General features: G+C 40.0%; 1 protein-coding gene across 1 annotated transcript in view; it reads left to right on the top strand.

Moving 5' to 3' along the window:
* Nucleotides 1–21,369, top strand: part of sobpa (sine oculis binding protein homolog (Drosophila) a) — a 50,110-nt gene that overhangs the window by 13,982 nt on the left and 14,759 nt on the right. Inside the window, exons 2-5 of the mRNA XM_050061889.1 lie at nt 4,920–5,040; nt 6,315–6,524; nt 11,391–11,542; nt 14,175–14,198. Coding sequence (XP_049917846.1) covers nt 4,920–5,040; nt 6,315–6,524; nt 11,391–11,542; nt 14,175–14,198 — 507 coding nt within the window. The remainder of the gene's footprint in view (nt 1–4,919; nt 5,041–6,314; nt 6,525–11,390; nt 11,543–14,174; nt 14,199–21,369) is intronic.

A 21,369-nucleotide genomic window follows, 5' to 3' on the forward strand; every position in this document is an offset into this window, starting at 1 on the left:
TATATTGTTACTTTACCTTCTATATTCTAAACTGCTTCCACCTCTATATATGCATATTTATTTATGTTTCATGTTATACATTTTACTACATTCTGTTTACATAGTTTTTATTCATTGTGCATACTGCCAAATATTTTTTTTCTCTTTTTGTTTCTGCTTGTGTGATTTTCCATTTTATGCATGTTTAAATGTATCGTAGGGAGTCTGAGTCCCAAACTTTTGCAATGCCAACAACTGCTCTTGTAATTATTGCACACTTGACAACAGTATAGACAGTAACTTTGAACTTTGAAGACATTTTGTTCTTTTATTTATTTATTTTTTTAGAGCTTCATATGGTGTATATTGCGAAAACACACCATACCCATCTCCACTGAGACCTCGTAGTTTCACTTTATTTGCCCAAATTAAATTCTGATTTCAGACACGGTCACCTTTCCACCCACAGGAAATCACGAATCAATACTTCAGTCCTGCCTCCAGCAGTGAGTGAACTGCACTCAAGTTAGAACTTTTCTCTCTCTCTCATCCTCTCGCTATAAGACATCGTAGGTTGGTCTGGTTGATAGACGTGAACTCAGTGTTTGTGCAATGAGCTCAAGCCACTTCACGCCTAGTTTGTACTGCCAACTTGTGAGGTTGCCCAGTGCACCTTTAAAGTTAACATGGATGCTACTTAGTTTATGAGTATGTCGTGTCTTCCAACTTCTTTTTACTACATCCCTCTGAGATAGTGGTTATTTTTTTTACATTTATTTGGGGCATTTCTGCTTTATTACAGATGAACACAAACAATGAAGGCTGATTCATTAACATCTTAACATTGAAAAGAACCAACAGTGGAGGCAGGGAGGATAATTTTGAGGCCACAATCTGAATGAGCTTTTTACACTTTTCCTCTCAGACTCTGGTTTCAAGACAACAGATGCACATACTCTCTCCTCTTCTGCGGATGTGTGTGTGTCTATATTTTGCTGTTAAATTTAGATCCACTAAGAGTCAGATGTGTTGGGTGGCACTGAACCACTCCGACATGATCACTCTGGCTCTGACATATCGACAGGAGCTGTTTGTAATTGACATTTAACTGCTTGATGTAGTGAGTGATTATTGTCGGCTGCTGCCATGATGAGATAATGTACAGACTAAAGTGGGACGGACTATAAAATAATGAACTGACTCGAGCCTTGTCAAGTTGATCTGGAGCAAGCCCACCAATGGCAAGACCAGGCGGGTCATCTCCGTGGCAACGTACTGTACAGTACATTGCTGCATGGTGAGTGTGTTTGCCCTTGCAAGCCTGTAATACGATCCTACAAGCTGTTGTTGTGCCCTAATTGACAGGCACGTCCTGTACCTAGGGCTAATTTAGTAAAAATTGGAGCCTGATGTGTTTATCATTATAAGAAAATTTTACAGAAGTGCATTCAGCAGCCATATGTGGAAAACATTACTTCCAGTGCAGAGGACCAGTGTTCCCTCTGATCTGATAGTTAAGTGACCTGTGACTAATATTGTATCACACAGACCAAATAATTACAGCAGATTCATCCTCAGTCGCTGCTGTAGTTTGTTTCCAGAAAGAACATTTTCGTTTATGTTTGGGAGTCAAATGATAGCTGAACCGTCCACCACAGTTTAGGGTTCAGTGAATAGACACTTCTGGGAATATTCCAGCTGAGAGGTGTGTGGTGATAATGGACCGTATGCATTAGCAGGGTTATGGTTTTGTTTGGAGTACAGTGTTTATTGACTGTGTTGTGAGAGGCTGTTATGGAGGAAATACTTTTATGTTCCACCTGCATAGAGTTGTATTTATTTTTGCATATCTGCATTAACTATCTGCATATCACTCTGCAGTGCTGTACTGCTGGAGAATGTTGATATCTTCGTAACTGCTCAGTGACAGCTGTTATACAATTTGGCTATATATTAGTGTTTTTAATGTGGTGTAACTGGTTGTTCAGAATAGTGTACTATAATGCACTGTTGTTACTGTCATTTACTGCATTTACCTATACTCTAATATGGTGGTAATAGATACAATACAAAGTTTTTACAAAGTCAAAATCTCAAGGCACACCTGTATTTATATCTATGCACAGCAGCCTCTATAACATGTTATCACTATTATCACAACATAAATATTTGTTTTTATGTACTAATATTAAAAACAATTGACAACCAACTATTATTCATGACATATTTATGAACAAAATGATTCAGAATGATTCATTAAACGTTTTAAAATCCATCAAAGCACCAATAACGCACCCATTTAAATGGAAAATAATGTAAGATAATCTCAGATAATGTGATATGTCACACACTTATAATTCCCTCACACGAATGGTGACAAATAGGTTCCCTGTAAAGGTTTTTTAAATTCAATTAAATTCAGTTAAATTCAATTACATTTTTTTAAAGGGAGAGTTTGCCCCTATTAAGAAATGGGCGCGCACGACATACTGATACAGTCAATTAGAAATTCATTCATTTTTGTATAGGCCCAGTTGCATATTGCAATGTGTGCTTACCACAAAATCCCACGGCACACCTGGATTGACATCATATTAAGCACTTAAATGTTGAAAACCACTCACAGGCTGAGCCAGGTCTCCTAGAAATGACATTTATATTCAACTGTATTGAAACAGCAAGTACATTTAGAGGGGAAACATAATGCAGAGTCAATTATGTTTTCTATCAACATAATGAGGAAATGTCGCTAATTAGCATCCCTGGCAAGTTGCAAAAATATGTTTATTGAACGTATCAGCAAAATGTTCACTGACAACATATCTCAGTTGTTTTTCCGCCAGAGTAGGCAATCTTGCAATACAGTATCCAGTCCTTTTTTTAAAATTAACATTTAACTGAAATCCTGACATTTCCCTAACCTTAACCACAGTGCATGTGTCTAAACTTTAGACAAGAGTCTTTGTTATTACTTTTTTTTTTAAATGTTAGGGATATCACACAATTTTGTCAGACTTATTCACTTGTTTCAGGAGTCAGGTAAGAACATTGATACCACTCTCACGTTTGTAACCTAAATATCAAGATGAAGCAGGCAATTAGCTTAGCTTAACATAAAGACTGGAAACAGGTGGAAACAGCACCGAGGCTACAGTAACCCTGACAGAAATGTGATTTGTAGATTTTGCTCTTTGGTTTTTGTACAGTATCAACAAATGAAATGCAATGTACTAATTAATGACCTTTAAAGGCACTGCTTGGTTGTTGTTGTTGTTGTTGTTGTTGGTTTTTTTTTACCTTAAGACAGACACAGGTTTGCTGTTTCCCCGTGCTTGCAGTCTTTATGCTAAGCTAAGATAATTGGTCACTGGCTGTAACTTCACTTGAGAATGGTATTGACCAGTGAGTGATATCCGCAGGTTTATCTAAAAAGTGAAGTCAATGGAGAAATGCCTTAAACCTGCTTTCTTTCTATTGGCCAGCAGGGGGCGACTCTACTGGTTGCCAAAAAAAAAAAAAAACGTCCAAAGGCAAAAATGACCATACTTCTCACTTGATTTATTACCTCAGTAACATTTTCTTAATGAATTTATGGTCTCAACTGTCACTTTCAAGTCTTCTTAGTACTACAGCATGATGTTCATTTTATAAATTATGGTCCCATTTAGAGAAAATAGATGATAAAGTGAGATATGCTTTAGGGCGTGGCTTGCTTTTGATTGACACGTCGCTGACATGGTTGTGTCCTAAGGTTCTCAGTCAGATCCACCCCTCCGTCATCAACAACTCCACCCTCTCACCCAAATATGGTCACTTCTGGCCTCAAAAACCAAGATGGCGGCAGTCAAAATGCGAAACTCAAGGCTTTCAAACAGTTTCCCACAAACCAGTGAGTGACATCACTGGCTACAGCCATTACTTACGGTGCTATCAGTCATCTAACTCTCCACCAGAATGCAAATAAATGTGTTTCCAAAAATTCTGCACTATTTTTTCAGTAATCAGAGGCCAAACAGTGGGTCAGTCATTCCACACTGATGCTGCACAGCAACTGAGAGGGAAACAAAATGAGAAAACTGTATTGCTTTTTAGCCATGACACAAAAAAGTGTGGTCTTTGTTGGTGGGTTCCTCAGCTTCGGCTCCCATGAATCAGAGGTCCATTTAACCCGTGTGCCATTTCTGGATGCAGAGACAACATTTTCAACCAATCAGATAAGCTGTAGAAAGAGGAGGGAGCTTTATGAAGTCAAACCCTTATCTCTGCTGTCACTGTGTCTTTGCTGCGCAATGGTTTCTATTTTACTGGGTTGTGATAAGTTCTCTATGCTGGCAAGTGTGCTGTGATAGGGCTCTTATCAGAGTCTTTATTACATCCTCCTCCTACTTTATTGTGTCGTGATAGGGGCCATTAGTTCAGCCGGATTCACAGAATGCAGTGCTCAGACAGAGTATAGACCGAATTAACCCCAATTAGGTTGACCTGTATTTATGAAGAAGAAAAAACTACATCATGGTTTTCTTGGGGCACAGCTTTACATTTTGAGCATATCTCTGCCTAATTAGTTGATAAAATGTGGTATTGTGGTCGAATCTAAGGTCAAAGCTAGCCTAAGCTCGCCTTAAAGTCAAGGTCTCAGGAGAAGAAAAGCAAATGCAACATTTGTTGATTGTTGCATTTGCTTTTATACCTAGTGACCTCAAATCTTATTTATCTTCATCCTGTTTTCCAAATGTCAGGATTTTTATTTGGGTAACATTTATATTTCTTGTGATAGTATAAAAGGCTTCAGAAATTACTCACCTTTAATTTCTCAGTATTTATTTACTAAATCACTCTTATCTCAACTTGTACTGCAAGAATTACAACTGAAGGATGATATTGTCTGTCAAAGCTAGTTTGAGTGATTCCTGCATGAATGCCTGCTGTTTGTGTTGCAGAGTTTTGCAGAGAACACCATGAACGAGCTGCTGGGCTGGTACGGCTATGACAAAGTGGAGCTGAGAGACTCTGACAACCTGGAGATAGGGGAGACACCACAGCACATCTCTGTCCTCAAAGGTAAGGAGCTCTAACATGCAGTACAACATTTTGATGATTTTTTTTCTTTTAAATTAAAGCAGCTACATTTTTTGCCTGGCTGGTCCGGCAATCCACGTTCTCAACTGCATCATTTTACACAGTGAGACTGCATGCTGCATTAGGTAATATCATCAGTGACAATATGAAATGCCCATGAATTGATCATGAAACATGTACAACATATGGTATGCTCAACATGACTGTTAGTTGCACTTGTGTCAAAGGCCCTTAAAGGGACAGTTCACCCTAAAATCAAAAATACATATTTTCCCTCTTACCTATAGTGCTATTTATCAGTCTAGATTGTTTTGATGTGAATCGCAGAGTGTTGGAGATATCGGCAATAGTGATGTCTGCCTATAACTAGATGGCACTCGGCTTGTGTCACTTAAAGCGCAAAAAATATATATATTTGAAAAACTCAAAAGCAGTGTCTTCTTCCAGAAATCATGACCCGGTTACTCAAGATAATCCACAGACCTTGTTCTGAGCAGTTTCATGTAGGAACTATTTTCTTTCTACACACTACACCCACCAACTATATTATCGCGCAGAAGGAAGCGTGCATCTACTCATGGACGAGAGGCTTTTGTGACAGCACGAGATGTAAACATTAATGGCATCCTCCTCGGCTGAGCTGTAACATTAGCTATCTCAGTGGTGCTGGGTGAGGCAGCAGTAGATGCACGCTTCCTTCTGCATGGTGTTACAGTTGGCAGGTGTAGTTTGGTAGAAAGAAAATAGTACCTACACGAAACTGCTCACAACAAGGTCTGTGGATTAACTTGCCAACCTTGTCATGATTTCTGGAAAGAGACATTGCTGTTTAGTTTTTAAAATACATATTTTTTGGCGCTTTGAGCACCACAAGCCGAGTGCCATCTAGTTCCATTATATTCGAGAGAAGGCAAACATCTCTACGGCTGATATCTCCACCACTCTGCAACTCACGGCAAAACAATCTAGACTGATAAACAGCACTACAGGTAAGAGGAAAAACATGTATTTTTGATTTTAGGGTGAACTGTTCCTTTAATCCTCATTGTTGCTCATTCAGTCACTAATTCTTTGGGGGGCTTCAAACATAAACCCTTCCAAACCCAGCTTAAAAAACAGACATGCTTCTGTAGTGCGGTATAAAGTGATTTTAGGCTCACTGGTTCTCTTACATTATGGGAGGATTTGCAGTGAGTGCCACAGCATCTCATCAGTTGTTCAGTAACTCTTTATTTTGCTCAATTTCCCCTCACTAGAAAACTTGTTGCCAAAAATCCCAGCTTCAACAGAGAACAGCGAAGGCTCCCCGGATCGAGCCAACAGCTCCCACTCTTTGCCAACCTCCAGGAACGGAGTCACAGAGTCCTCCACCACACCGTCCACCTCCATGCCCAGCACCAAGGAACATGGCAACCTGCCCATTATAGTCCCCATGATCCCCCCACCACTGATCAAGCCCCCTGCAGGTAGGGAGCACTGACACCATTTTGGAAACACACCTACAGGAGGTGAATTGGAAAGTAGCTTGTACAAGTCTGTATTTGTTCAGAGAAAAAAGTAACAGTAAAAAACTGTATCAAACTGTACTTAAAAAGGCCAAACCAGCCCACCTCCAGAGCTGGTGCATAAAGTTTCAACTGCTTTATGCGTACTCGTGTGTGTGTGTGTTGAACAAGGCTACATTTTGCATTTCCAAAAAGATCAAGGTCATTTTCAGCTCATTGCAGATTGTTGATGTATTTGCCCAAATGCACAAACACAAAGCACGCACAGACATTTCTCCAGTCAAAACTGGCGTAGATCTCGTCCACAGTTGTTCTCCGGGCAGATTACAATGTGATGAAAGTATAAACCTTCTTGCTGATTCTTCAACACTTTGCAGGAGAGCAGAGAGTTTATGCAGCGTGAAAACTTTCTGTCTTTGCAATGGCACGAAAGCCTCCAAACCAGGCGACTAATGAGCTAGCTACCTGCTGTACACCTTGTTTTCCTCCACCTGCCCAAGTGTCAATATAACCCCATCAACTCTCTGAGGATATGTCCGGGTTCCTCGGCCAGACAGAGGGCTTCATTATCCCTTGCGTCTGCTGTGGCACAGGAGGTTGGTACGCCCCGGCGGAGGGAGCGTTCGCCTTGGCATCGCCCAAGAGGAGTCCCCGCTGGCCCTGCCTAGGCGGGGAAACAGATGGTGTGGTCCCAGTTAAAGCCCAGTACCAACCCACCACCCGGCCGACACCCCCTTCAACTCGCCCCCCCACCCCCCACTCCCACCCTCACACATATGCTGAATTATTCATGTGCCCCGCAAAATCCGACAAAGGACCTTTTGAGGTGCAGGTACGGCGGATGATGGTGGCATTTAGTATGGAGGCTGCATAATTACTGGCGTGTTTTTTTCCCCCCTCATGCAGATGTGAGTGTTTTGAGATGGGCTTGTTACGTGGTGCCAGGATGTGGGGAAGGCGAAAACAACTCCACCTCAAGATGTCTCTTTGTATGAAAATGTTGAGATACTGCGAAAGATGTTGTGATTTTTTTCATGTTGGCCTTCGATCCTGTTCATTATGCTGTGGTACAGACATTATTCCGAGCAATGTACAAACCCTGATCCACCCACCCAGTCAGCCCAGAATGTCTTGTTTTTCTGTTATCACTGCAGTGGGCAGCAATCCAGATAGACACAAAAAGGCAGAGAGACTATGAGATAGAGCATAGAGGAGAGGAAAGACATAAAATATGCATGTTGGGTCCACTGTGCTATCTTTAGGGCCTCTGGGAGTTATTTCCTTAATTGTGAGTTAGTCTTTACTTAAAATCTGATGGCCCCGTCGATCCATTAAGCTCAACAAGAGGTGAAAAGCCTGGCCGGCGTGCGATAAGGAGGTGAGCGGGGGTGAAAGACTAATGGGCCTGCGTCTATTCGCCCTCACACCCGCGTAGTCATAATGTGATAATTGGGAGATACTAGAGGGAATCTCGGAGGATCTCTCTCATTGCAACAGCGACAGCACTAAAAGCCCGCAGCTCATCACCGGCAGTCACAGTTTACCACAGAAGAGGCATTTCACTGTCGCTGAGGGTCTGTTAAAATAATTTGTTGCCCACACTGACCACACAGCTCCATACCTCCGAATCAAAGGTTAAAACGAGGAGCTGGTTTTGAAGCCATTAACGTGGATTTCAGTGGATTACACTTTGTTCTCAAAGAAATGTTTTGAGGATAAAATGAATTTCATTCGAAGGAGGGCTGTGTTGAGGTCCTGGTTGTGTTCTCTCTGACCTTTAAATCCACAATTAGTTTTTTTGAACGCCTTCTTGTTGTATTTGTACGGAGAGCTTAGGGCCATCCCTCCACAAAGGTCATGAAAAGTGTTAGGAAGGCTACTTTTGAAATGAAATAGGTTACAGATTACTAGTTACACTGAAAGATGTGATAAGCAATGTAACTATTTTAACTGCATCATCAGAGTTAAGCAACTTATTTCATTTGATTACTTTTTGTATGTGCAGCCACTGTACAAGCTTTACACTACAGTGATGTTGGAGCTCCTTTTTTATTATTTCAGAGGGGAAATAATTTTTATTTCTGTAAACCCATTCATTTAAAAGCATTCTCGTCAGATGACATGGCCACCCACCTTGGTGTGGTCGGCTGGTCGCAGGTATGGCAGACTCAGATTGCAGAGGGGGAACAATGGTATTGATTTGATTGGCAGATGAGAGGCGGAGCAAATTCAAATAAGAAAACCATTCAAAAACAGTGCTCAAAATTTGAGTGCACACTGCCAAATGAATGGAGCCTATCTGGATGTAGAGACAGCTCCTTGATGGTTTGCACTCAAATTTGTCCCAAAGCCTTTGCTGAGCTGCATTGTGTAGAAATATGCCAGAAATATTCCTGCATGGCAAAAAGATGCAAAGCAACAGAATGAAAATTATATTCTACATAAAAGCATTTCTTAAAAGATAATATGTCTGAATGTAACACCTTTGTAACATTTTAGCAACTGTAATTTCATTACATGTGTTATTTCAGTAACTGTAACAGATTAAATTTACATATATTTTGCATTTAATTATATAACTCTGTTACATGTGGCTAGTTACTTTCCAATGTTGGACATGACTTTAGACAAAGCAGCATTATCTGTAAAATAAACCTACACACTTACATATATCAATTAATAAATAGTAGAACAATCATACATGGACTTAATTTCACTGCAGTCCAACTCAGCTGCTGCAAAAATGCATACACATACAAATATACACCCACAGACACAAAATACCAAAAGCTAGTGTAATGGTTGCTTTTGTCAATATTTGTATTTGTCACCTTAATTCTACATGCATACTTTTCTTTGGTATTATTACTCACACATACAGTTTTAAACTGTTATATTGGGATTTCTGAAAGAAAACTACCAATAACCATTGTCTCATTTGTTTCTTTTTTTCTAACTGTGCCCATTTTATCATTTACTCCCTTTCTATATGTGACCATTTAACATAACAACTGTCTACAATCACCATGCACTTTGTCGTATCATTAACATCCTATAGCTGTAACCTTATAGACCTTTTCATTGGCCCCTGTTTATTTCCTGTCAGATACTGCATTAACACACATTGCAACAGGAAATAGCCTACCAAGAATGTTTATGTTTCCAAGTTTGAAAAGGTCTGTATCAGTGGTTCCCAACTGGTCCAGCCACGGGGTCCAGATTTCTTCTTGGTTGTTAGTTCAAGATCAATGCTGTTTATTCTATTCTGTGTCATACTTGCATTTGGCCATGTAGTCAAGCTAGTTTGTTGTCTCTGTTAAGTAGCTGTCTGTAAGTCACTTAAGCAGAAAATGGCACTTCATAATAAAAGCTCTGTGCCAAAAATTCACTGCACTTAAAAATAAAATGTGTTTTTTCAAAGTTGGCACATTTGGGGTTCACTTGTGGTCCGTTTAGAATGGACTTGTGACCCACTTTTGGACCGCAACCCTGCAGTTGGGAACCACTGGTCTATATGACATGACACTGTGTCTTCTATTTCTGCTTCTTTTTCCTTATGCTTTTTTTTTTTTTTTTTTTCATTCTCTCCGACCTCAGAGTGACCTCATCATGAATAATTTGGGACCAAACGAGGAAGACCCAAAAAAACAAAATGAAACTGTGCGGAGTGTGTGGTAGATGGATGCATGGGGTTTCAGATCAGGTCACTTTGGACCCTTCTTGGATTTAACTTTTATTAACCCAGACGTATTGTTCTGTGAAACAAGTCAAGTTAAATTTAATTATAGAGCACTTTTAAATATAGCAAACATTGACCAAAGTGCTTCAAAAAGGAATTAAATTAAACAGAGGAACGATCAAATAAAAACAGTCATAAATAAGAGAATATAAGAAGAAAAAAAGCATACACCATCTTGATAGATTCATGACGCAAAAAACAGCAAATAAAAAATAAAATAAAACCGGAGCACAGTCATGGTCAGGCATGAAAAATCATGATCACGTTGAATGGAGAGCCGTTATTGGTCCCCTAATCTGAGGGATTGAGAGGTAAATGAATAAATATCACCCATTTGACATTTATGTTGCAACACAAACTATGAGAATTATTTAAAAATTCTCTGTGATACTGTAATACACTCACACAACATGCAGCAGGGACACCACACCCTCTGTCTCAGCCTCCCTGTGTGAACATCCATCGACTCCAGCATCATCAAAGCACATCCTTGTGTCCACTTCAGGTTCTTTAATACCCACAGAGCACAGCCACAAATAGGCATCTTCCCATGTCCCCGGCTCATCCGGTTCTACATTTACCCATGGCAGGCCTTCATTATAAATCCTGCAGTGGTTTTGTGGCTTGAATCTTGAGCGGATTTAACCAGCTCTAGCTGGGCTGAGTCTGTGGTGTTAATGCCTTTTGGTCCTTGTGTTTAATACATCTAGTTGTTTCATGCATGTTTATAGTCTCCACCATGGACTTGCACTTGAAATATAATACATGTCACTCTTGCTGAATCAGACTACATTGATTGAAGTCATAACATAAGGTCAATTTTGATTATAATGTCAAACATAATGAGTAGTAAATAGTAGCTTTTCATTTCTGTGACTGTGTGAAAACTATAATAAAGGTAAAAGGCTTTTCAATAGAAAAATAAAATAAAACAAAGCCCAAGTCAGAGTTTTCAGAATGATCCTTTGTGGCGGCTGAATGCTCAGGATAATGGATTGTGATTTAAAAATTTAGGAAAGAATAATTGTTTTTCCTCATTAAATTACACAATGAGCTCAATCCACTTTCACTATTGGCTGTTTCTTTAGATGAAGATGCATCCAACGTGCAGATCATGTGCGCCTGGTGCCAGAAGGTCGGCGTCAAACGCTATTCTCTGAGCATGGGGAGTGAGCTGAAGAGCTTCTGCAGCGAGAAGTGCTTCGCCGCCTGCCGCAGAGCCTATTTCAAGAGAAACAAGGTAAAAATCCTCCCTTCTCATCAGCTGGACACTTTACTGCAATATCTAATAGTCTTTGCACAGATACAGTATGACACAAATCTGCTGGCAAGTGCATGTGATTGTCATAAAGGCCCAGAGGAGAGTATAAGTTTGACATCATGGTTCCAAAAATTCATAAAACAAGCATGAAATGAATCTTTATATTGCGATATATTCTTGTAAGCACGAAATGTTTCGTTATCATGTGGTGAACAAACGTTGAGAGTAGCATGAACTGGATAGAATCCTAATGTTGCGGTGTTTATCAGCTGTAAAGGTTCTAACATTTAAAGGATTAGTTCAACAGTTTGGGAAATTCACTTATTTGCTTTACTTTCAAAAATAAGATGACGAGATTCATACTGTTCTCATGTCTGTGTGTTAAGTAGGTAGCTTGAGGTGGGAGGCAATTAGCATAGCTTAGCATAAAGACTCATAGTGGGGAAACAGCTAGCCTAGCTCGCTCCAGAATTCAAAATAAAGCTGATAAAACCTTTAAAGCTCACAATCAACACAACAACAGTACAAATATATAAGCAATTTGTGGTTTTACAGGGAGTTACTTTAACTATTTCTTAAAGAACAAGCGTATTTCCCAAAATGGTGCACTTTTTCTTTAAGTTGAGGCAAGTAAACAACTATGGGTGAAGTTAGTGTTGAGTTAGGTTGCCATAATAACTTGGGTCTGACTTAAGCCAATTACAACAGTTTGGTTAAGTTTTAGCAATGGTTATACTGTATATGAGAACTTGATACATGGTATAAACTGTATTCTATGACCCTGACAACACTCCTTTTCACTTTCTGAGCATCTCCTGTTTCCAGTCATACCTGCGTAATTTACTTTAATCTTTTTGTGGAAGGGAAACAACTCTTCTACTTGCTTTTTACACTCATATTAACAAAATTTCATAATAAAAAGGGGAAACACAACAACACACATTACATTATTTCTGAATTTAGGTGACAGTGAATTGAGAGGTCATTTCAGCTAATTTCAATGAGGGAAAAAAACAGTTTATGTGATCTGTGGACAACTCACTTAACAACCCAATTGCTTGAAAAACTGTTGGCATCGTACATTTCTGCAACCAAGGATATGTTACATTTGCATGTTATTATGTAGCAGATACGTTTCAACGATGCTGTGGTAAACATGTCGTTAGGTTTAGGCACAAAAACCAATTGGTTATGGTTAGGAAAAGATCACGTTTTTAGCTTAAAATACCCGGTTATGTGCCACAATCCCTGCTAGAAACACAGCGCCGTCTTGGTAAAAAAACGATCACTTTTTGTGCCATGATTCTGGCTGGAAGCACGGCAATTTCTTGGTTAAAAAACAACAACCACTTACTGTGCCACTATCCCTGCAGAAAATGCAGTGGTGTCTCAGTAACAAACAATTGCTTTTCATGCCACTGCCCCAACAGGAATTGCCGCGATGTCGTGGTAAAAACGCAACTGCTTATTGTGCCACTTTCCCAGCAGGAAATGCAGTGGTGTCTTGGTAAAAAACAACAGTTTTGCATGGCACTATCCCCACTGGAAAAACAGCTACATGTTGCTACAAAACACCCACATTTGGTGGTTAAAAAGCTGCTAGAAAAGCACCAATGACTCGCTAAGTCACAACCAGTTTTGCTGCTGGCTTCGAACAGTGGTCTGCAGTAGTCTGCAGTTTGGCATCCGTCTCACTTAGGTGACACTCCAGCAACCATCCCCTCTACATCCCGATGACAAGGTCACACTACTTCACTTTAGAAATGTTGATGTGATACGTATGAAACGTGCAAATGTAACATATTTGTGGTTTGCTGAATATGCAATGCCAAAATGTCTTCTGCAGACAGGACTGGACCAATAGATTTAGCAGATCAGCCAATCTTAGTGTTAACAGACACAGACAAACTTTCGCTAACCTATCTTGACCAAGGGGCAAACAAGATTTGTGACTGACGGTCAGCTAACATGATGGTGTATTAGCTAAGATGCTAAAATTATTTACACACAAAACTTGTCTCGTTGTGTCTTCATGTTTTGTGTGTAAATGACTAAAATAAACTATGTCTAATAGGGTCTGTTGGGACAGCAAAGTCAGAAGTTCATTCACTGTCTTTATGAGAGCAAGAGCAGAGAGCCTCTAATATGGCTGCCAGAAAATGTTACATCATCTGGTAAGCTCTTTATAAACATGCACTATATTCTGCTTCTGACAGAGCCAAATGAAGTTTTCATGACATTTTGATATTCTGTGAGCCGGAGCGTTATCTGTTGTAGCTTCGGCTATTATTACACTTAAGTCTGACTCAAGACAGCAAAAGGTCATTTTAACTAAAAGAAATTGTTTAGAATGTCAAGTTAAAAACCCTCTCATTACTTTTTCAGGTTTGGCTTGAATACAAAATGCATAATACATTCAACTAGAAACCACTGAGAATAAATCATGGATTTTTACTACAGTACAAAAACACCTTCAGGCGATCAACTCCAAAATGACTTGGTCACCGCAGTGCATAACATGCAAGAAGGCAAATATCAAAGTTGTTATTGTGTTCTCATTTTCCCCTCGATGACTGTAGTTAAACAATCTCCTTTCTCTCTTGTACCAAAGCTGGGATATATAAGGAATTACGCTGTGAGTATGACGTGTTTTACTCTCCTGCTTGTCTGTCCTGAAGTCAGTTATTCATCTGAACATAATCACTTTTCAAGCACTGCACTGGAGCAGGAATAAGTAGGGGTGCACTTAGAGTATGTCTGTTCATTTCAGTTGGTGATATCCAGTTTCTTTTCTTTTCTGACACTTTTTCCCAAAGCATGAGAATCAAGCTGAGCCTTGCGTCTACTGTACTGTTGCTCATACTATGTGTTTTTCATTTTCTACCTTAACATTTTAGCTCATTTACTTTTATAGAAAGTTTGTAGTTTCTCATCCTACTGAATGTTGAAATGGTGACAAATGATCTGTCTTGTCCTGGTGATGACAAGGAGAGCCTGACATGCTGAAACCTCGTGGGGGGAACGTGTCACAGTTGAAAAAAGCTATAGATCTTTATATATCAGATCAAAACGCAGCTTTTAAACTGCTTTTATTTTGTTCTAAGAGCTTCAGAAGAGGTCAGAAAAAAAAGTTGATACAAGTCTTTGCCATTTGACACACAACAAAGTTGACAAGGCAGCTACGTATCAATCAGAGATCAATCGGGGAGGCTGTTAACATGACATCAAATGTAAGGCTGATGTGAAGAGAGCTCCCTGTTATAAGTCTGTGGGCCTTGTCAACAGTTAAACACATCCAAATAAAGTTTATATATAAGGACAGTACAAGTCATTTAAAGGTTTTGTATTTTCCTTACTCTTATCTTACATATATCCTGTATAGTACATTCATAGTTTGTGACTTTCCTGGAGATGCTCATGGCGTTAAAGGTACACGGATGTGTGGTGAGAAAAGTATGAAAAAAGACAAAGATGCAGCAACACTCTCTCCAGTATTTTATGCTCTCCCCTTAATCAGCCTCAGACTTTTGACAGACGTTTCAAAGCATGTCCTCTCACTGCAGTGACAGCTCTTCATGCAAGTTATAGTTGAGGGAAAGTCTGAATTTCAAAGTGACAGGCTAAATCATATCAGTCTTAGCAGAATTTTTTTTTACCTTATGAGCTGTGATACACGGCCAGTCGACCTAACTGGTGTCCCAGCGTAATATTTACTATACAATTAATAGTTCCAAAATACCTTAATAATGCACATTTTTACTGTTTAATTATTGTATGATTGAAATTAGCACTGTGCTTGATGCAGTAATATTTGATTGTTCCGCTTCACTTCCCTAACAAAGAATGTTTGCCACTGTAAAAAACATCCTCTACATCTTATACTGATACTGATACTTTGGAATTATTACTATAAGTAAATAAAATCAGGACAATTTGTAGACTCTTGAAAATTAAGGACATATTTGTATGGAAGCCCATTCTGCCAAAAACCTTTTTTTCCCAATTTATATAATAATGGATTGTTTTTCCTCATTATTATGACATATTATGTTAAAAATACTAAGTCATAATTATGATATATAATTATAATTTTCATTTTAAGTGGCAGAATTGGGCTTCCATAATTTAAAGCCATAAATAGTTGAGCTGGGGATTTAACCTAGGACCTTAGATTTGAAAGAAAATGTAACATTTTTAGTAACCTCTGCACACTTTCTTTTGACAGTGTTATTTTAGTGTCAGAGCTATTTTCTGTTTCTTGACATGCTTTCCTATTAGCATTTGTCTTTTTTGTATAATTCCTTGATTTCCAAAATTAGGTGACACAGTTGACTCTTATCTCTAGCACATATGCAGGAAAACTGTCGAGAGGCAATCTGTCTTGATTTTAAAAACATTATTTTGCCATTTTTATGTGACCAGGCAGCAGGAAGACTTGGCAAACCAATCAATCTTAATGTTAAAAGAGACAACTAGCTACTTGCTAACTCACAAGCTACTTAAATGCAAACCTTAACATCTACTTAATATCTTTTAGCCTACTAATGGACAGATAAAATTTGCAGGACTTGGTAACCTGATGCTATGGTGTTCCAGCTTAGAAGCTAACATTATGTAAACACACACAGCCCTCTCATCCCCAGGTCATCAAATACCTACGCTTTGTCACACCTCTCTGCGTGTGATAATGACGCTAAAGGCACCCCTTAGCATCTTTATGAGACGCACGCATAGACTGTATAAAATAATGGATGTAGCTACCATGATGTCACCCATTGGTTTGTGGACTGCCATTCTGTAGTTTTGATACTGCCTGTCAGCCTGTCACTCAAGCAGCTTTGCCCTTAAATATGCATAACTTTGGGCCTTAGTAAATTGTAAACAGCTGGGTTATATAAAAATTCACCCCAGTACAGTTGTCATGAATGTTGACATTAGCTATAGAGACCAAAACCATTTTTTGTAACAGGCTGTAAATATGTTAATTTATGCTGTAAAGTTGTGCATTTTAACATGGGGGGATTACTCTGTTTCGGAGACAGCCTCAAATGGTTAGTAGATGAACTGTAACATTCTGCACCTCCGCATTGGCTTCATTTTTCAATCTTTGAGGTTGCCGCTTGGACACACTAACCTTTCAGCTTACTTTAATGTAAACCCATAACCCATGCGGCAATACTTGATGCTGAAAACTGAGATAGTATAAAGAGCGAGAAAGTCCACGCAGAGTGGAAGGGAGGGGAGTGGGATGGGTCAGACACAAGACAATACCTACACACAGGAGACTGCTGTTTATGTCCCATCGTGACACGTGTTAACCATGTGTTACACTTTCATTCAGCTGTGCGTCAAGTGACGTGCCCTATGTGTCACTATGAAACGCCATGGGGCATGACAAAATGTTGATATATGATGGCCTGGGAATGAAAACAGGTTGATACACAATCATTTTTCTGTGAAAACCACACAGACCTAAAGAAGGTCTATCTCTGTTGAGTTGCCCAAGTGAGGTAAGCGAGATAGTGGGTGCGGTAACCAACAGTATCATCCAGCAGATCTCTCTGAAAATGAATCTTGGTGATGGTCAATTTTGTTTTATCTCAATTACAATAATGTCTATGTTACTGTTATTAATTAGTGTTAAATATGTCATGTGGCCGCTTTGAGATTTGAGCTACATGAGGAGAGCACCTTCATTGGATCTATGCGTGAGCAGAACAGATTTGTACAAATATAGTCAACTGACATCATCAGTGTTTATTGCACATATCGCACAGTTTATAGAATTAATATCATTTTCATGCACACATTCCTGTTAGAAGCCAGTCAGCCATATTGGATGTTTCCTTCATCCATCAGCAGAATGCACATGTTCAAACATCACAAACACAGGAAAGGCCTGCTCTGCCACAGCGGCTCAGATTCTATATTTTGTCTGGCTCTCTCACATTCATGCAGGCCATTTGTGTAAGCGATACCCACATGTTTCTTTTCTCATGCACCCACAAGGTTGGCCACAACAACACGGCCTGCAGGCTTTCTTTTTTTCCAGCTGAAAAGAAAAAAAATCGTCATGGCTGAAAAGAAGTATCTCATGTCTGCGTGTGCTTTGGATCGGTGAGAGGAGACGTGGGGGAGGGGGGGGGGGGTGTAGGGGGCGGGCAACGACTCTGGCATTATGTTGCATGAAATATCTTCAGCTGCCTCATCCATGAAACCCAATCCCCTCCTAGGGTGACTATGGTTGCTACTTTCTCACATCTCGGCATAACTCTATATAATGCAGTGTGTGTATGTGTGCAGCGAAAGATGATTGATAGTTTAACTGGGGCTAATCACTTATGTGCCTGTTTACTGTATGCCTTAAGCTGCTGGATTAGTTTGTATGGAAGGTGCTGCTTCCTCGCCGCTTGCACCACTCAATTATTCTGTCTGTCACCTCACTCTGCCTGCTCACTTCCATTTACTTTTTGACTGTCCACTATTGATCCAGACACATAGCTCGGCTCTTTTTTTCTTGTTTTGTCATAACTTAGGGTGTGTGTGTCTCTGCAAAAGCCAGTTTGAGTGGAAAGATACCAACAGAGGATTGACACGTACAACAGCCACCTTATCAGACAGTTTTTGGGGGGATTAAAGGCATTAATTTAAAACGCGGGGTGGAGTTTTGCTTTCAGCTGTAGGTAGAAGCTGCTCAACTGTCACGCTTTTACATGCAGCCGTACGGTTTCTCCCGCTATCTTACACCCACACATACACTGATAAACATGCTTGCTCATTGGACACAGTGCCAAGATTAAGTTAGGCAATTAGCAGTGATGAATTACCTCCTGTGAGTGTGTGAAGCATGGCGGCAAAAAAAATTTGTAGGTGAGAGGATGCTTTGCTTTCTCATTGTCAGTCAGTCAGCCTTATATAGCACAGGGACACATATCGTCCACATATATCGTTAAGGAGTTGGTATGACATCAATTGTGATGAAATGTTGTTTGTTGCTGTTGCAATCGCTCCAACAATCTGCTTTTCTCTGCAGTTTGGTTTGTGTTCAGGAGTTTTTGGGCTCGGGCTTCAGAAAAAGAAATGCTTACTGGCTGATTGTAGACTGGTATGTTGTGGTTGAGAAGCAGCTAGAGGGAGGACTAATTCAAATCCCCAGTAGAAAGAAGTTAAGAGTGGCTTATCATGTGTCATCTGCAGGGTGATTTATCATATTTTGTCATGTCGAATTATAGACAGCTCAATATACTTAAGTTTCCAGTTGACATAGTTATATTTATACACACATCTTTCTACATAAATGCAAATAAACATATGTACCATGTCTTCTGCTTCCACAATATTCAAAAAAAGGCAGACAGCGAGGAGACTCCAGGTTGCGTTTTACAGGTCGTTTCTGCCGCAGCGCAGGGCTTTTTGTTCACACCATGAAATTCCCCCCTGGAGACCCCAGACCTCCATCAGTGTCTTTCCCCGGGAGCTCCCTCCAGGCGCGAGGGGGCAGAGTGCCGCTTCATGTCAGCCCAGAAATGTCACATCACCTCAAACACACACACACACACAAATGCCTCCTCCAAACACGCCCCCCCCACACTCCCGAACACTCCACAGTTTTCTTTGCATCTCCATCGGCTGCCAAGGAGGGCACGCACGCAAAATGAATAAGAGAGGAGAGGGTGACTGGGCGTGTATGTGTGTGTGTAACTGCGTCTTGTATATGTATGAATGCGCTTGTGGAAATTTTGTGTGTGTGATGAAGTGTGTAATGTGTCTGCATATTGCAGCTCAGGCTAGGAAGCCTTGAGGCCTGCCTGACACAGCTTCAGGGCACAGAGAGGAAGGTGATTATCTCATAGCTGCCAGCCATTCAGCTCAAATAAAGATAAAAAGTAACTCCGGCTAACTAGGCGTTGAGATTGTAAAAGTGGAGCCAGGCACGTGAACTTGCTTGCTTTTGTGTCTCTTTTTAAACTTGTCTGTGTAATAACCTCGACTCAAGCGGAACATGTAGCTTGTTTTTAAATTTGCAGGCGCACCTCATATTGCACATTTCAGGTTTATTGTGATGATGACTTTAAGCAAGGGAATACTTTTTGCAACCTTGTGAATTTACAAGAACAATTCACCAATTAAAAATTCAGTCAATATGCCAAGAGGATGTTATTCCAGAATGGCTTATGATGAGAATAGCAATTGCTGCACCCTTTAAAGTTCCAGTGTGTAAGATTTCGGGGGATTTAGTGGCATCTAGTGGTGAGGATTGCAGCCTGCAACCAGCTGAAACTTTTCCTGGTTAGGATTCTTTCAGTATTCATTGTTGAGGAGGTTTTTAGCGAGAGCAAGCAATTTAAACTGGTAAAAAAAAACAACGCAGTTTCACGTTATAAATCAGTGTTTCTCCAACACTATTTTGCTTGTCTGAGATAGGCCGTTAGCAAAGCACCTGCTAACGTGTGCTCACTTTTTTCCACTGATAACTTAAGATCAAGACGTTCAGGAGGTTTTAAGCAGCAGCCGTATTATCCACAGAGAGAACAAACAGACTAGGTGATTTAAACAAAACAAAAAAAACACTGAATAAAGCAGTTTCATGTTACATGAAATAAATTTTTCCATCTTTCAAAGGGCGGCTAACTACGATGGCCGACACGAAAATGCGAATGGCACTGTCTAGGCATTTGGTTTGTTTGTTCTGAGCTACTGTAGTAACATGGCGGTGCAACATGGTGATCTCTGTAAATGAGGAACCACTCCCTATGTAGATATCAATGGCTTATTCTAAGGTAACAAAAACACAATCATTTTTATTTTCAGGTGATTAAACATACTTACTATATTATGTTCCATTTCCAATATATCCGCTTAAATCCTACACACTGGAACTTTAAAAGTGGTATTTAGTGCAGGGAAGATGGCCTTTTTGCAATAAAGAAAACATTTAGAGACGATAGTCACAGCAATATGCTCAGATATTTATACATAGATCTATTTGTTGCTGTAAAGAAAGCTCAAAAATGCTCCAGCAAAATTCACCTTTTTAGGAACTAAAGTGCTTGCCTTGGTCTGAGTTGCCAGTTTTTCTACTTTGATTTATTATGCTTTTCTTTGTTTTTATATTATAGAATTATACTATACTTATTATAGGGCCGTAAAGCACTGCTACCCCTACCAGACAACCCTTGAAAAATCCTCGTTTTTGTTTGCACAGATTATGCTCTTAGTGTTCTTAAAATATTTCTGTACATCTGTGTAAGAGTCTCCATGGTGCACCGCAAACAGACTTGAACTGGTGTTGGGCTGGCTTTTCAAAACATGAAAAGGAGAGACAAACTTGTCTTTTTTTGGGGAGTGTGTTTTCGTCGCCTCTCATATGCGTAGTGCCAGGACTGCACCTTCATTTCAGGATTTGGGATGAGCTCGGCTGCGCTCGGCTGTGTTTGTCTTTGGATTTGGAAAGCCTGCCTACGAGCGCCTTTCTTTGGGAAATGCAGCTCTTTTGGCAGGTGACGGGCACACACACCTGGACATGTATCCATGCCCAGATGGAAGCTAGCGCGGTGGCAGCTGGTGTGACGTCTCCCTCAGGACGGCGGAGTCGCCAGAGGGGAGCTAGGCGGCCGATGTCCTGCTCTGTCGTTCATATAAGGAACTTTAGCTGGGTGGCAGCTGCGGTTTGCTGGCATGATGCATCAGCAATAAGGAAAAAAAACACACCTTTAAAAAAATAAAATAACACAACTGGCACTGCATTTCCCCAGTGTGCTAATGCAAAGTGTTGATTGACTTTGACTACACATTTCTATCTATCT

The sequence above is a fragment of the Epinephelus moara genome, chromosome 14 (assembly GCF_006386435.1).
Source record: "Epinephelus moara isolate mb chromosome 14, YSFRI_EMoa_1.0, whole genome shotgun sequence".
Classification (NCBI taxonomy): Eukaryota; Metazoa; Chordata; class Actinopteri; order Perciformes; family Serranidae; genus Epinephelus; species Epinephelus moara.